This window comes from Athene noctua, chromosome 1 (genome assembly GCF_965140245.1).
Source record: "Athene noctua chromosome 1, bAthNoc1.hap1.1, whole genome shotgun sequence".
NCBI lineage: Eukaryota > Metazoa > Chordata > Aves > Strigiformes > Strigidae > Athene > Athene noctua.
Genome location: NC_134037.1, coordinates 111114288 through 111130941, shown reverse-complemented (window position 1 = coordinate 111130941; position 16654 = coordinate 111114288). Strand labels below are relative to the sequence as shown.

The 16654-nt window shown below is 40.9% G+C and overlaps 1 protein-coding gene across 1 annotated transcript in view; it reads right to left on the bottom strand.

Moving 5' to 3' along the window:
- ALK (ALK receptor tyrosine kinase) overlaps positions 1 to 16654 on the bottom strand; it is a 330970-nt gene that overhangs the window by 80866 nt on the left and 233450 nt on the right. Inside the window, exon 6 of the mRNA XM_074897345.1 lies at positions 230 to 361. Within this exon, the coding sequence (XP_074753446.1) occupies positions 230 to 361 (132 nt within the window). The remainder of the gene's footprint in view (positions 1 to 229; positions 362 to 16654) is intronic.

The window sequence follows — 16654 nt, the reverse complement described above, 5'->3', positions numbered from 1 at the left end:
TAAGAGCATCTTAAGAACCTGCTGCAGAACTAATGCAGGCAAGTACAGGAACATATTAAATGGTCTGCTCCAGGCAGACATCCAGACAAACTGCATGTGTTGTGGAGGATACTGGTCTTTTGATAGTAGTGAATTAGTCTATTAGTGCTAAAGTCTCAGGCATTAAAATTCAAAACAATCAATGCTTTTGAAAAAGGAGGATGCAGCCTGGGGGTTTGGATTTACTCACTGCACATATCTCCCTCATCTTCTCCCTCAGCGCAGTCCCTGATGAAGTCACACGCCTTCCCCAGCCTGATTGCTGTTCCATTCCAGCAGCTGAAGGAACCCTCCAGAGCCATTTTTGAGACAGAAGCATATCCTAGAGAAAAAGAAAACAAAAACCACTTCAGATTACTGAATTGCCTTCCTCCCAACTAACAGGTCACAGGATCCTGGAAAACACTGAAGGTGAGAACACCCTGTGAAATCCCCTCAATCCATAATTACCTGATAAAGTAATTGTTTTATTTTGTTAGACCTGTTTAATCTTGTCAAATATCTAATGACCCACCTATCAGAAAATTTTGACCCCCAGGCATTTCTGTTTTTTTAACTTGGAAGACCTCTTTGACTCCTGAAAAGAAGGTTGAAATCCTGCAATCTTCTCTGTGGTACTTCTCAAGAACAACACAATATGCATGATAGATTTTTAATTGTGTGTGAATTTACTGCTAGACTGACAGTCATGAAGACTGATATCCTCTCTGTCTAGCTCAGGAATAACATAGCTACACAGTTTGGAAAGAACACAAGCTTTCATCATGACCTCCTGTCAACACGTATTACCTATGACTTGGGTGTATCACGTTGTCATATTCTCTCTGCAAGAGAGAAAACACTGTGATCTCTGCTTCTTCTAGTTTCCTTTCTCTTCTATATCTACTACTGCTGCTGCATCCTACACTCCCCTTCCCCTGAGTCAGGGAGCCCACAGCAGACTACATGTACCAAGATACAAAAATCACTAAATCATTTTACCTACGCTAAGCAGCAAAAGCCAGTTAGCAATGTGGAAAGGAGCCAACTCATGAAATGAGGTCACTGAACATTACAGTTAGAGGCCAGCATCATCTATTCAGAAATCATCCTGAGTACATGTCGCTTAGCACCATCCTTTTCTGAAGGCACTTGATTCCCTTGACAGCTGAGAAGTCAGAGATCATCCAGCCTGACGGGTATCATTTTCCTCACCGTAGGAATTCTCCCATCCTGAGTTCTTTGATTGTGGCCAAGTAAGATACCTAGGACAAGGGTTGCTTTTTTTTTTTTTTTTAAGAAACACATGCTCTATATCAGCCACCTGAAGGAGACAGAAGTTAGTTCAGCAACATCCCACAGTCAGCACATATAGAGGAGGTTAAGCTTGAGAAGAGCCAGAGCTCCTTCCACAAAAATCTGGGTGTAGATGCAATTCACCGAAACCTTCCTGTCTCTCTGCAGAGGTGTGCTTCCAGTCACTACTCCTAGAAGACAAGCCTAGAAGTAAAAAGACGTCTGCGCTGCCAGTTCCCCACTGCACCAACTTCTGCCCTGTCTCATATTAAATGGGTAAATGCTCAACATTAAACCAAAGCCTCTGGGCAGAGTGAGCCATTGTTTTCCTAACTCATCTGTGCTTGCTAAACAGCGCAGCTACATCATGTTCTCTGGTACTACAGGGAGTTGGGAATCACTGGTGATTCAATTAGATGTGCACTTGATACTTTTATTTATATTGCCTGCCAAAACTAAAAATTAATGAAGCATGTAGGAAAACAACCACTATTTTTCTTCAAGCTTATTTTATGGCACAAATCAATTCAGGAGTGGGGGGAATACATGCCAAACCTTTTTAATAAAGGGCCCTGGTTTCTGAAAAGGGTGCTCTGTGTTATTGTCAGCTCAATTTTTTGACTGCCTTAGAGCAATTCTGGCTTGCCGCATACAGGCTGCACAGTGCCCTTGTATTTCAGTCAGGGTCAAGGCATGACTACAGTGGAGAACTTTGCAGAAAAAATAAGACTAAGTAACTCGGATCTGGTTGCTGACAATTACTGTAGGCCCCTCAGTAAGGCTTTAAGGCAATGAGAAGATATCTTCCTTGGCTTTGCCATGCTCCTTCCAAAAATGTACTCTTAGAGATATCGCTGAGAGTCCTCCCTACGTCAGATGCAAAGCTCTTTGCATGTCAAAAGCCAGACACATCAGGCTCAGGTCAGTGTGCAAAGAGATGCTAGACTCTTACTACTGTAAGAAGTAACTCTGGTAACTTAGTAGATGATCCTTTCTCCTAAGGGTATGCAATGAACCTGTATGGCACTGTGTTGCTGGAAGTACCACCTAAAAAATAGTTGAGAGATGTGGCCCAGAGTGCTTCCATGAAGTTTGTAACATCATGACACTCTTAAAAAAAACTATTTAAGTCCTACTCAAATTCAGAAGTACTTTTGTCTCTCCGAATTACCGTATAGATGGTTTTGAACCCCACATTTATTACCAGGTCTCATGTCACACTCAGTTTATCTGCAATCTTTTCAGCAATGTCCATGTTTTATACCAGCAGCTGCTGGGATACAATATGCAGAGATTCCAGAGGAGAGGTTATTGTAGGCAATGGAGTTGTTCTGTTTACTCAATTCATTATAACTTTGTAAAGGCACTCAGTTTTCCAGGCACATCATTGCATTAATGCTAATTATAATGGAACCAAGACATTCAAGAGCACCTACTGCCTTCCCAGGTGTCTTTGTTGCAACCCAGGAGCACAAATCTCCTGAAGCTAACTGACTGTAGTATTTAAAAGATGTCAGTTGCAATGAGACATAAAGCAATTTCAGGATCCTTTCCTCCAAAACAAAGCAGAAGATTCACATGTTCATTCATCTCTGTGGAGATGGGGCTCAAATTAGCTCAGATTTGCATTAAACGTGTATAAACATGCTCCTTGTATAGGTTAGAAAACACAAATAGCAAAGCTGCAACCCAGGGAATGGCTGAGCTCTGTGACAGTGCTTGATTTATTCCTGTCTCCTGTTTGCCTGTTTACTGTGTGCACAAGAGCAAAATGAATTGGATAAAGGAGATGATTAACTAGTAAAAGAACTAGATAACCAAAAAAAAGCCCAAATACAAATGATCCTTTTAATGTGCCACTTGATGCAGATGTTTGTATCCAAGCTCAAGGAAACTTAATTTTTAATTAAAATATTTGTAACAAAAATAGACATTTGATCTTTTAATTTCCCAGCCCCTATCACTCCTTGCAAGGTGAGACAGAATGACCTGGTTCACTGAGTGAAGAGGCCTCAACTCACACACAGAAGATGTGTAAGGAAAACAAAATAAATGGTATCAAGTAAGTATCAAAGTAAAATTTGTGGGAGACATCCTTTATATTTACAGCAGTGTTTATGTAGCCAGTGGCATCCATAAATTATAGCAGTCATTAAGCTGTACCAAGGCTGGCTTGGAGCTTTATAAATCATTATTTAAACAGCAACATTAAACAAATGGCATTTCAGGCTCTAAATTGAAAGGAGAAACAAACAACTCCTTGGGGGAACAAGTGCTGACTTTGTACCACACAGGTCCTGTTTCTGAACACAGTCCAGCCCTGGCAGCATTCAAATCCAGCACCAGACCCTGGACATAAATGACTGCTTGGGCTCTTGACTGCCTATGCTTTTGGACTTAGTTTCCATATAGCAGAATGGATAGGGGGAAATCATGTGGCTCAGCCTAACGCAGTACAAGTAATTTAGTGCTCAGACCGTGGGGCCAAAGGGGATGTATTTCACTCTTCTGCACATTTTCTCTGACTTTGGTTGCCTCTTTTCTCCTCCCCCCTCCCTTGACCAGCAGAGAAATTGAAGTGTGCTGGCAGGCTCTGGTAAATCTGTCTCTCAGGAACATGGCCACAAAGACTGTGATGATTGCTTACTGCAAAATGAGAACCTTCAACTTACTGCCATCACACTTGGCCAGGTGGGATGGAAGAGTGAAGTTCCTACAGGCGTTCACAAAGATATCCCTTATCTTGCAAACTGGCTATGCTGCTAATTATCATGCAGGATTAATCAAGCTGAACATAATTATACCTTCACGTGTTACATTCAACTTCTCAGGCCATAATTTTTAGTGCTATTGAAAGCTTTTGGGACCAGCACAGTCAGGTAAAGCCCTCCCACTCAGCACACATTAAAACAAGAGAGCTTAATAGGACAGTACTTGGTTGTTGTTTAAAAACCCTGCCATTTTTTCTCCACAAAAGAAGGTGAACAGAAATTCCAAAGACCTGGATTGAATGTGCACCCATGTGCGCATTTTGCCAACAGGCAGCTGCTCTCTGGGCTATCCCTGAGAAGCCTGGTTGGACACAGCCGAATTGACTCCAGTGGTTCTCAGGGCAAGACCTTGTATGCACACAAAGGAAAAAACTTCCATTCTTAATTGCACGTATGTAGTAAGGAAAATCTACTCATGGAAATCCACCGTGCTTATTTCACCCATATGTGCTACTTCTCAAAAAAGAGAAACATTCCTACTATTTAATTACACCTCTTAAAAAATATTTCCTAATGGGCTAGTGCTCAAGTCTAACGTTCCTCCACTAAATGCCACTAAAAATCAGGGACTGTGCAACTGAAGCCATCCTTGGCAAATGGCCATTGAACTTCAACATAATATATGGCAGATCACATAAATCAAACCTTTCACAGGAGCTACACTGTCCTCATTTTCCAGGCATCCACCCCAGGACACCTGTATTCATATCTGCAGAGAAGCCAAGCGGTCACAGCTGCAAATAAGACCAGTGAGAGAGATACTTGGAAAACACAGTGTCCTCAAAAAACTCTTTGAAAAAAGATGGACTCCAGGTTTCTCACACCAGCCAGCCAATATTAGTCAACACTTCATAATTTCTGGCTTTAATCTTTATAACAGCACTGTTACTGTTGCTGTCATTGCCTAAGGATGCAAGTGAAGCCACATTTATAAGAGGAGGTGATTTCTTTTTACTAAACTATCTGATACAGGCAGAAAAAGCAGCCCATGTTTGTATATGCCTGAAAGCTTGCCCATTTTTTCAGTTACATAAATTGACTTTCATCTTCTTATTTCACTTCCTATACATAAAATGGGAATAAAGTAATCACAAGAGCTCTGTGATGTTCATTTCATTAACATTTGTAAGGAACTAAGATGCTATGATAACAGAGCCATGAAAAAACCTGTAAGGAAATTATTCACTCTGTCTTCACAGTGCAGTTTGAATAATTTACAGAGTAAAATGAATAGGGCCATACATTTGATGATGGTAGGACAGAGGATAGTAAATAACTTTCCACTGGGGGAGCACCCCCTGCCCTGCATGCTAAGAGTGCAGCATTCCCACAGTGAGCTAGTCCAAGGCAAGAAATCTTGCTCATTAGAGTCACGTAGAAACAGAATTCTAATTTCACAGAAAATGTCAACATTTCAAAATGTATCTAACCATAAAATAAAAATGCCCAAATTTCTCACAGCACAAAAGTTTCAAAACAATTCTGGGTTGGAAATACTGACTTCAGAGGTTTTGACACGTAACTAAATATTGTCAAAAACCCAAGAAATTTCAAAACATTTTAATTCAGACAAAGACAAAACGTTGGGCAGGAAACTCAAGCGGAATCTTACTGGTTTGGAAGTCACTTATGTCAATAATTCATCCCATTCAGTTCTAACGTGCTCTCTGCTGCTGTTTCAAAGTAGGGAAGTTATGCTTAGTATACAAATTTTAAAACAACTACTCCTTCAGCCTTGCCTAATGCCAGTATGATTGTTTACACCAAAGAAAGCTTCATAGCACATGTGAGGAGTCAGCACTTGTTCGCTGCCATGTTTCAGTAGCATGAACTTTTTACAGAGCTGTACAGCATTCAGACTAGCCAGGTCCAATGCATTCTCTTGGAAATGCTTTTGACCAGGTCTAGTTATTTCTCCTACCTTTTGACTGAATGACTTCCCAGCATTAATGTTGGTGTGATGTAGCTTTCTTGAATTTACAGCAACAACTAGCTTCCTTTGTACTATAATGAAATAAGAATGTGGAATAAGAAAGTTAGCTATATTTCACACTTCCTCATTTTTCAATTAGGGAAGTTGACTGAGGATCTAATATTTATCTTCATAGCTCCTGAGACAGCAAATAATTGCTGAGTGCAATAAATGACATGATAATATTTTTCCCTATTAATCTTGCACAAAGTCTAGCTGCTTTTTTGGTTTTGTTAGGGCTCATGGTAACAGATGTATTTTTTCCTGTGATTGCTTACCAATGAATAAGCAGCTCCAACAGCACATCCAAAAATTAATAGTAAGCATGTAAACAGCAGCAGCAAAGTTTACAAAGGAAGTGAGATTTTTCAGCATGCAGTGGTACCTACAAAACTGAAAAGGGCCAAAAGAGATGGAAAATACTTATTCCCAAACATAACTATATATAGTCCTCAGACCTTTTTTTTTTAAATTTCATCTCACACATCAGATCTTCAAGGTTTTCATCCCTAAATATGAACATCCTGACTTAGAACAATACAATGGAATAGAGTAATTTCGATAAAATCCCAAATCTCATTTCTTTTGTTTGCTTTTTGTTGCCCTTATTTCAATATCAGACTGCATTTGCTATTTGATTCCCTTTTCTCTCAGGTAACATTTCATCTTCAGGAGATAAAAAGAAGCCACAAAACAAAACACCACCTCACCCCCAGTTTTCTTATGTCTCCTAAAAGCAGTGATTATTATATTTGTAACAGTAAGCAACGGGTTAAAAAAAAAAGACCAATAACACACTTCTGTGATTTTCTGTGAATTTTTCAAAATACAAACCTTGGAGAGGGAAAATAAAGAGGTCCAACTTCTAATATTAGCTCTGCCATTCCCATGAGACCTCTCTGGGTCTGAATAGGCTTGGAGACCAGCTCTTAGCAGCAGCAACCTTACCCACGGGAAACGCCAGGCAGACTGATTGCTAGCTCACTGGAAGATGAATGCTGCTTGCCACATGCAGCGGGTGCTGACAAAATCATGAGGTGGTTAAGATCTCTAAGCTTATTTATAGACAACATGAGCAGATTTAACATGGGTCCACGCTCAACATCAGACATGGAGCTGAATATGAAATAAAACAAGGCTACTGGAGAAAGAACATGAAAATAGTGCTTCCAAACTTCATGCATGCCTCTTGGCTAAACTGTAAGAGCTGATTAGATAGGAAATGCATGTAATTTTCCACATTTCGCTTCTTAGAAGACTTGGTTCAAATCCACTTTCAATTATTAAAGTAAGTTTTATTTTTGCCTATGCAGATTCTCCAGTTCCAAGCACAACCAACACTGCCACTATACATAGTGGATTTTTTTTAACTCTTGGTTCTTAAAAACACAACAATAAAACCTCGCCATCAGGAATTTCAAAGGTGAGAAAACTGAGCTACAGTTACTTAAATGAGACTGTAAATTAACCAAACCAGACTAAGAGACTCCTGTTCCAACCTCTACCAGCTGGACTGAACTTGCCCAGACATAAGAAAAAAGGCCACAAAAAGGAGAGACTGGAGAAGACTGCTTGGCTCATCAAGAGCTGATTCCACGCAGATATAACCTCTCTCTGAACCCTGAAATAGTAGCATCTCAGTAATCTTTCAGTCATGTGCTTTTAGCACTGCCAAAACAGTCAGCAGAGGTACATTCGTATGCCTTGTCATGACAAACGCAAATAGAGGTATGACACTTAATTGTATTCAAACATCATTTTAGATAGGAATCATATTTTTCATTTCTAAAATGCAATTCTGCTTCTATAACTGTTTAAAGCAGTATCTCTCCTTTAGCTGTCAGCAGTATTAAATTAAGGTTTATGGCCTTACTGCAGATCAGTTGCTGGGGGAGATGGGTGGAATATCACAAATCAGCACAATCACGAGCACATGTATGTGGTCCCTTTCAGCAGGGTGCAGTGATGCAGCCTCACACCACAGCCAAACGCTCTACTGTGCAAAGCAGTGGCCCCACAGTGGAAGAACAATAGATGTTCCAGGTAGAAGCAGAAGCTTGCTGGGGGAGAGTTTCATGTAGTGTTCCTCTCCACTGTGTAAACCTATTGTGAAACTCTGCCAGTGTGTAAGTGCAACAAATTGTCATCAAGGAGTTAATTTCCATTTAATTTGAAAACTGAGCAACAACACCTCAAAAACTCAAAGCATAAGCAAAAAGAAATTGGACACGAGCACTTGCTGTGAGAGAGAGCAATAGTATTGGTGACACATAACAGGGTTTGCCACTGGAAGGGACTTAATGTGGATGGAGGCTGTCCAGCTTTCAGTTCTAGGGAAGCAAAAGGAAATACTGCAGTGTTACCCTACCCCCACACATCCCCAAACATCAGTATGTTGGTGGATGCTGTGACTCACTGGTGACTCTTCCGGCTGAACACACTGAAAACTGCCTACATCTCAGTGCTCTGAAGCAAGTCCAAAGGGATGGAGAAGTAGCAGTTCTTTGGTCTTGTGTATCAGGCTGTGCTTCAAGGTCTTGTTATACTTGAATGAAATTATACCAGGAGCAAAGCTGCTGAAGGTCAATGGCACTCAACATCAAAAGAAGCCTGGAGAACTACCCTTTCCTCAAGTCGTATCTCTGCCGGCAGACCTCTGCTAACCCTTGAACATGTGGAAGACTTATGAATTGGGAATGCTTACAGAAGAAAAACATATCAGCAAAGAACATAGTGATTAGTTCTGTGTCAGCTGAGGTACGTACTGAAGGCATTAGGCAAAAAACACACGAAGAGATGACATTACCATTCCAAGACAACCACTCAGGTTTCAGGCAGTCTCTCTACTGTCTTGTGGCATGCTAAAAGACACTTTGGTTAATGCTTTCCATGCAAGATCTCTTTCCCAAACATATAGTGAGATGCAGAGAGAACCGTAAAAATTGACCAATGCATATCTCAGAATTACCATGCCCCAAGGATGAGATGCCTGTGGGTTGCTAGCCACAGTAGAATAGTTAGACAAATGTTAAATAATATTAAAATGACTTTTAAATTATTTTTAATACTGTGATAGGAATCTTAATAAAACAGTTGCTATGTATAAAGATAGATCGAGACAGAACACGTCTTTAACGTCTCTCTCTATGACTCTAGGTTTTCTTTAAGATCTTTACCCTTCAGTGAATAGACTGTGCAATCAAAATCTCAGAAGATTTTACACAATTACTCAGAAATGACAGTCATTTCTTTTACAGTTCTTATCTTCAAATTCGGAACCATAAAATGTATGCTAACCCAAAATATTCCTTTATATCCACTCTGTCAATCAGCTTTCTGTTGAGTGCAAGCTCCCCTTCAAGGTTCTTCCAAGCCCTCTTCCCCTCATTTTGCTAACTGATTCAGTTGGCCATTAATTAATCTCTTAAATATCATCAGCAATAGCATTAAATTCTCACAAATTTGCTGCTGCTGTTATTATGTAAAATGCTCCTTCCAGCTGGATAGGTTTCAGCAAAGCGTAACACCTTGTTGACTCTAGATAAATCTATTTATACAATGCAAATGTACCTCTTCCTGGCAGACAAATCCTTTATAACTAAATCCTTTATAATTGCAAAACAATTCATTATACAAAATAGAGAAGTAGGAGGAACGACAGCTTACTGTTCATTCTTCAAGACCTAGCAAACGTAAACCTTTGGGTACAATACAAGTAATAAAAAGAGAATATGAAACAAGGGTTGCTAGCCCCACTGCAGAGTAAATGGGGTTAGTCTTATTTTGTGACAAACAGGGCTAGTATGTTACCCACGAATAACTATGGGAAGGTCCAGGAGGAGCAGAGCACATGGAAATTACATACAGAACCTAACCCAGCCATACAGGCATAGTATTCTGACTGACTTGAAATAAAAATTAGGCATATAAGGAGCTAAGAAAAGAAAAATATAAACCAATTCAGGAAATAATGACATTTTGTATACTTTCCAGCAAAGATCTACTGGGCTGTGGTGCAGTTTCAAAGATGATGTTGAAAAAAAACCCGCCATCAGTTTAGGAGAGAGTTTCAGTTAATAAGCTGTACTGGATGGGACTCACTTGAAAGCACAAACTGCAGAACCACACTGAATAATAAAAAAGAACCACAAAACTTTCTTTTGGCCATAAAATGGACTAGGGGACACTTAAAAGGTACTTTACATTTAGATGTGTCTAGACTTAGTCTTGAAGTATCTGTTTAAAAGGCCATATAACAACTAACATTAATTTTTGTACACATTTCATCAAGTCTTCTCTCTGTGTAGTGGCCTTCTGGGAAGGTCAGCCATCTTAGGGAACACAAACTCTTCCTGTTTTTTACTATGATCCACTGGTTGCTCTATATTTGTACTTCCATTCATCTTAAGCTGCCCACGGTCCTCTCTGTGGTATAGTTAAGTTATACTGAGTGCAAAGGTGTTAGATACCCGCTATATATTTTTTACAAAGAGAACAGTTAAAATACCTGACTTCCAGCCCTCCCAGGGCGTTAACTTAATGGGATGTGGATGCAGTTCGCCAGCTATAACGAATGTCACTGGCCAGCTGCTCACATCACTGCAGTACCTCAAAGCCTGGAACGTAACCCAAAGTGCACAGGGAATCTACATTCAGAAAGTTTAGTGAAATACTGTCAACAAAATCAACTGCCCTGGAATTTGTACTTAAACCAGGAAAAATGCCTTTTCCAAGATTAAAATGCCTTTTCCAGGGAAATACTTTTCCAGGATTTCTTTATAAAGAGCAGTAGGACTCTTATTCAGCAGTAGTTACAGTAAAGGCCCTCAACTCTACTTTGACCATGCCCTTCCTTCCCATCCCACAGGTGATTACTGCTGCATTTTAGTGAGCAATATAATTTTAAACAGTCTGTCAATGAGGTATCACAAAGATGATAAAAGTGCCTTGCCCTAGCATCTAATAATGGATAAAGTCAATGATCCACTGTCCCACGAGCAGTAACATAGTCAGAAAGCTCAGAGGACTCTGTGTCCACAGCAGCCAGGTCTTTATGGGCAACAGCCGCTGCATTCTCTGAAAAGTTTTCATCACAACAGGAGAACAGCTAAGCAAACTAAACCCTGGCAAAGACAGGTGGCAAATCCAAATTATTAGCCCCCTGTGTATGAAGCAGTTTCAGCACAGACAATAGCAGTTCAAGGTTTCTCTGTACTGCAAGAACTCACCCATCCTATGATTGTTCAGTCTGGTGACAGTATTGCTGAGAAGGTCTCTGGACAACCACTAGCAAAAAATAGAAGTGAAAGGTATCTCACAGCAGTTACTAGGCCTCTTCCACATAGACCATGACTAAGTTACCAGCTCCTCTGGGGTATTCCTGGAAATAAAAAGCCTGTCATCCTTTTCCCAATACCCAAGAAAAGGAAGAAAGTATTTAATAACCAAGGACTGGTTATTATCTGGTTATCCCAAGAGTGGTATGGGACAAAGCCCTGGAGGGAAAAGGGGCCCAAGAAAGCTGGTAAATATTCAAGGATCACCTCCTCCAAGCTCAAAAGCAATGCATCCTGATGAAGAGGAAGTCAGATAAGAACACCAGGAGGCCTGCATGGATGAACAAGGAGCTCCTGGATAAGCTCAAACATAAAAAGGAAATCTACAGAGGGTAAAAGCAAGGACAAGTAGCCTGGGAGGAATATAAAGAAACTGTCCAAGCAGCCAGGGATCAGGTTAGGAAGGTCAAAGACCTGAAGAATTAAATCTGGCCTGGGATGTCAAGGGCAACATATAAAGCTTCTATAGGTACGTCAGTCATAAAAGGAAGACTAGGGAAAATGTGGGCCCTCTCCAGAAGGAACTGGGAGACCTGGTTACCCAGGATGTGGAGAAGGCTGAGGAACTCAACGACTTTTTTGCCTCAGTCTTTGCTGGCAAGGGCTCCAGACACACTGCCAAAGTCAAAAAAAGGTAAAGGTGGGGACTGGAAGAACTGCCCACTGTAGGAGATCGTGTTCCAGACCATCTAAGGAGCCTGAATGTGCACAAGTCCATGGGACCTGATGAGATGCATCCGCAGGTCCTGAGGGAACTGGCAATGAAATGGCTAAGCCACTGTCCATCATACTTGAGAAGTCATGACAGTCCGGTGGATTTCCCGCTGACTGGAAAATGGGAAACATAAACCCTGTTTTTAAAAAGGGTAACAAAGAAGACCCCTACAGGCCAGCCAGTCTCACCTCTGTGCCCAGCAAGATCATGGAGTGGATCCTCCTGGAAACTATGCTAGGGCACATGGAAAATAAGGAAGTGATTGGTGACAGACAACATGTCTGTTGTGCCTGACAAATTGTGCCTGACCAATTTGGTGGCCTTCTACAACAGGGTTCCAGTGTTGGTGGGTAAGTGAAGAGCATGTGATGTCTTTTACCTGGACTAATGCAAAGCATCTGCGAGTGTCCTGCACAAGACCCTTGTCTCTAAATTGGGGAGAAATGGATTTGATGGATGAACCACTTGATGGACAAGGAATTGTCTGGATGGTCACACTCAAAGAGTCAACAGCTCGATGTCCAAGCAGTGACAAGCGGTGTTCCTCGGGAGTCGATATTGGGACTGATGCTGTTTAACATCTTTGTTGGTGACACAGACAGTGGGATTGAGTGCACCCTCAGCACGTTTGCTGATGACACCAAGCTGTGTGGTGTGGCCGACACGCTGGAGGGAAGGGATGTGCCATCCAGAGGGACCTGGACAGGCTGGAGACGCAGGCCCGTGCAAACCTCATGGAGTTCAACAAGGCCAAGGGCAAGGTCCTGCACATGGGTCAGGGCAATCCCAAGCACAAATACAGGCTGGGAGATGAGTGGATTGAGAGCAGCCCTGAGGGGAAGGACCTGGGGGTACTAGTGGGTGGAAAACTGACTATGAGCCAGCAACGTGCACTCACAGCCCAGAAAGCCACTTGTATCCTGGGCTGCATCAAGAGAAGTGTGAACAGCAGGTTGAAGGGGGTGATTCTCCCCCTCTACTCCACCCTCATGAGACCCCCACCTGCAGTGCTGTGTCCAGCTCTGGGGCCCTCAGTAAAAGGAGGACATGGACCTGTTTGAGTGGGTCCAGAGGAGGCCATGAAGATGATCAGGGACTGGAGCACCTTCCTGATGAGGACAGGCTGAGAGAGTTGGGGTTGTTTGGCCTGGAGAAGAGAAGGCTCCAGGGAGACCTTATAGCGGCCTTCCAGTACTTAAAGGGGGCTACAGGAAAGCTGTGGGGCATGACACACTCTTTATATTGGTTTTAAACTGAAAGAGTGTAGATTTAGATTAAATATAACAATAAATTCTTTAATGTGGGGGTGGTGAGACACTGGAACAGGTTGCCCAGAGAAGTTGTGGCTGCCCCCTCCCTGGAAATTGGACGGGGGTTTTGAGCCAGAAGTGGAAGGTGTCCCTGCCCATGGCAGGGGGTTGGAACTAGATGATCTTTATGGTCCCTTCTAACTCAAACCATTCTGTGATGACTGAGCACAAAACAGCCAAAACACAGCAGCTCAGCATCATTTTTTTTGAGGTACTTCAAACCAGCACTCCATCTGTGTGTGCAGGGGCCTTGAATTGCTAGCAAATCACCTTCAGAAATGCTGCCTATCAAATAAGGAATCTGACAGTCACGATTTCCAAATTGGCTCTTATGCTGTGACCTTGGATAAGTCTCTTCACTTCTTCAAGCTTGCATCTTGCTGCCCATGACAGAAAAAAATAACACTTTGTGGGGGATATTTGGCCTCGCTATTGTTTAGAACTGGCACTATGTTAATAGCATATTTTTGTTTACACAGAAAAAAAATAAACTCATTTTTAAGAGCTATCTAAAATGAAAATGTCCCCTATATAAGAAAAATGTTTGTTCAGCATTGCTCCAAAATATTTTATTTGACTGGAAATAAAGTATTGGTTAGCTTCAGGAAACTTGTTATTGTTCAAAGTTTGTTTCATTTCAGCTATTTCATCCTTCCTTTATGCCTTTTAACATTGTTTCAAATAAAAAACACTACAGTCCAGGGAATAGGTGTTAAAATTTAGTTTCTTCTCTTACTTTTTTTTTTTTTGTCAAAACCCTTATCAAGTTTGATCAGAATTTTGAATAGCTTTGCCCCATGAAGCGGCATTTTTAACAAATCTAGAATAAAATGGAGATGCAGCTTACCTTACCCTTGTGTAACACATATAGCCACTCTCAAGAGAACGGCTATAGTGAGTGTATCACTAAATGCTAATCATAAGCACAGAAGATGACAGAATCACTTGAGTCATTACCACATGCTAATGCAGCATCTGTCTGAGGAAGCCCTGCGTCATTTCAGCTTGATCCCGTCCCCTGAAATCTTCTTGCTCAGCCAATGCACCAAAGAGACAACTTTTTGCCATGTTAGCACTGACAGGACTGACAACATTCTCTCCATTTGGCATGTATTGAAATGTGCAAATATTAGCAAAACATGGATTTAACTGAGGGAACATCAGATTTCCAGAGCAGTAGAAAACAACCATGAAGCCTGCAGTTTCACATGAGCACTATGGAGGTATTACGTTGCTATTGCTTTCTCAGTGAGCAGCAGTATGGCAAGCAGTTAATGTAAACTCAACATTAAAAATTTCACTGACAATTAAGGTGACAGATTAAACTGATCTACAAGCAATCTGCAAACTGATTTGGCATTCACTGATTAATGCACTAAATTACGATACTAACATCTTACATGCAATGTTATAAATCACTAACTTCACTCGGCAATGTGTATGTGGTGTCAAACAATTTTTGATGCTGTGTGAGTTATTAATTTTTCTGTAGGTGAAGCACTGAATATCTATTACAGTTTTAAGATGAGATTATGAACAGAGACTTTCAATTTCTGACCAAAATTACTTCCAGACTTGGTCACTGGAGTACTTGATACTATTATAACTACTCAGATTTCAAAAATTTAAGTGGAAATTACTTTTCATTGTAGTGGAAAATAACAATGGAAACCTACCACCACCAAGTGTGGGCCCACACTTCTTTTTAGTGGATACACATTTGAAGGTGGAGAGATGCTTTAAAAACACGATTTATTTCTCCAGAAAGGTGCTTTCAAAAAACTGCATCTCTGAGTTCTGCTGATACTCAATACAATACAGATCTGCTGCTTGAAGAAACTGCAGCAAGAAATGCCACAGAATGGCCCTGAGTTCTGTTATAAGTATTTGGCCCAAATATTGCAAACAAGGCAGAGTCCCTCTCTTAGGCTCTTCTACAGATGTTACTCTCCATGAGGCAACGGACCCCAAGTACTGTCAACTACACAGTCACAAATTCGCAAGATGAAGGTATTCCCCTCCACAAATCCCAGGCAGTGCAAGGGTCTAGCCTTAGAACAACACTTCAGCTCACAATTGTCAAAACTAATGAGTTAAACTGGACTGTAATGAGATCCTGGAGTTATTTGTACCTGCAGTACAGGTAAAGCCCTTTGGTTGCAGGAAGACATCCTCCCCCAGCTGCACTGGCAGGAGAGGTTATTGCCTCCATCTGTTCAGGACCACTTTCCTTCCTGATCCGCTGATGAAGCAGTGTGTGAAGCAGTGTGTCCCTAATTTGTTTCAGGCAAAGTCAGACAGGTGAGACCAGAACAGTTCTTACCTACTCAAGGATTTCATGTTAACCTGTCTCATTTTCAAATGGCAGCTGTTCTCTGGACTGCATTAAAACATCTTACAGACTCTTGTGACCTGCTTAAAGGCTAGAGGAGCAAAGCCACAATACAATGGTGCTACAAGGTAGAGGAGCAACTCAGTGGCTGTGCTATAGTCACTTTTAAAAAATGTCATTCTAATACGCAAGATAATTCTGATGCATGATAACCTTACTATTCCATGCAAAACAATTTAGGGAAGAGGACTATTTCCCTTTTTTAAAGAGGGCATACTGTGGAACATCATACTAATTTTCACTACCTCTGCAGTTTCGGGAGAACTCGTAAACACAGTTTGGTCTTTATCTGATATATTCAGCTCAAGTCTGCTTCTAAAACAAGGAGAATGGAAAAAAGCAACTACAAGTATGCTCATGTTCAGAGGAAATTCTGTCTTCAATTTAGAACTGCACAAGAGGGACCTTTCTTTAAATCAAAGATGGAGATAAAAGGATGTGTTTATGTATAGGAAACAATGGCAGCTTTTTTGAAGAATAGTATTTAAAATTATTAAAACACAATGCACATATAACAAAAAAAAAAAAAAAAGCTTGGTACAATTTTGTGTTAGAAATTAATGCTGTGTTTTAAATTTTCCTGATAAAGAAGAAACATTGATTGCACTAATGTAATGGAATAGAAATTCCCTGGCATGACTCTTAATGGCATATCACACCTAAGAATTCCTGTCAGTTGAAATTTAGGCTAGAACTCAATGATCTTCAGGAACTGGATCTGAAATTACTAACTCCTGAATGTAAGCAGATATCCTTGCAGAAGTAGGATGAATTAAGGTTCAGGTCAAACGCTGCATATAATATAGATCTTAACCTCATTTAGAGCAATGTTGTTTAAGGCTTT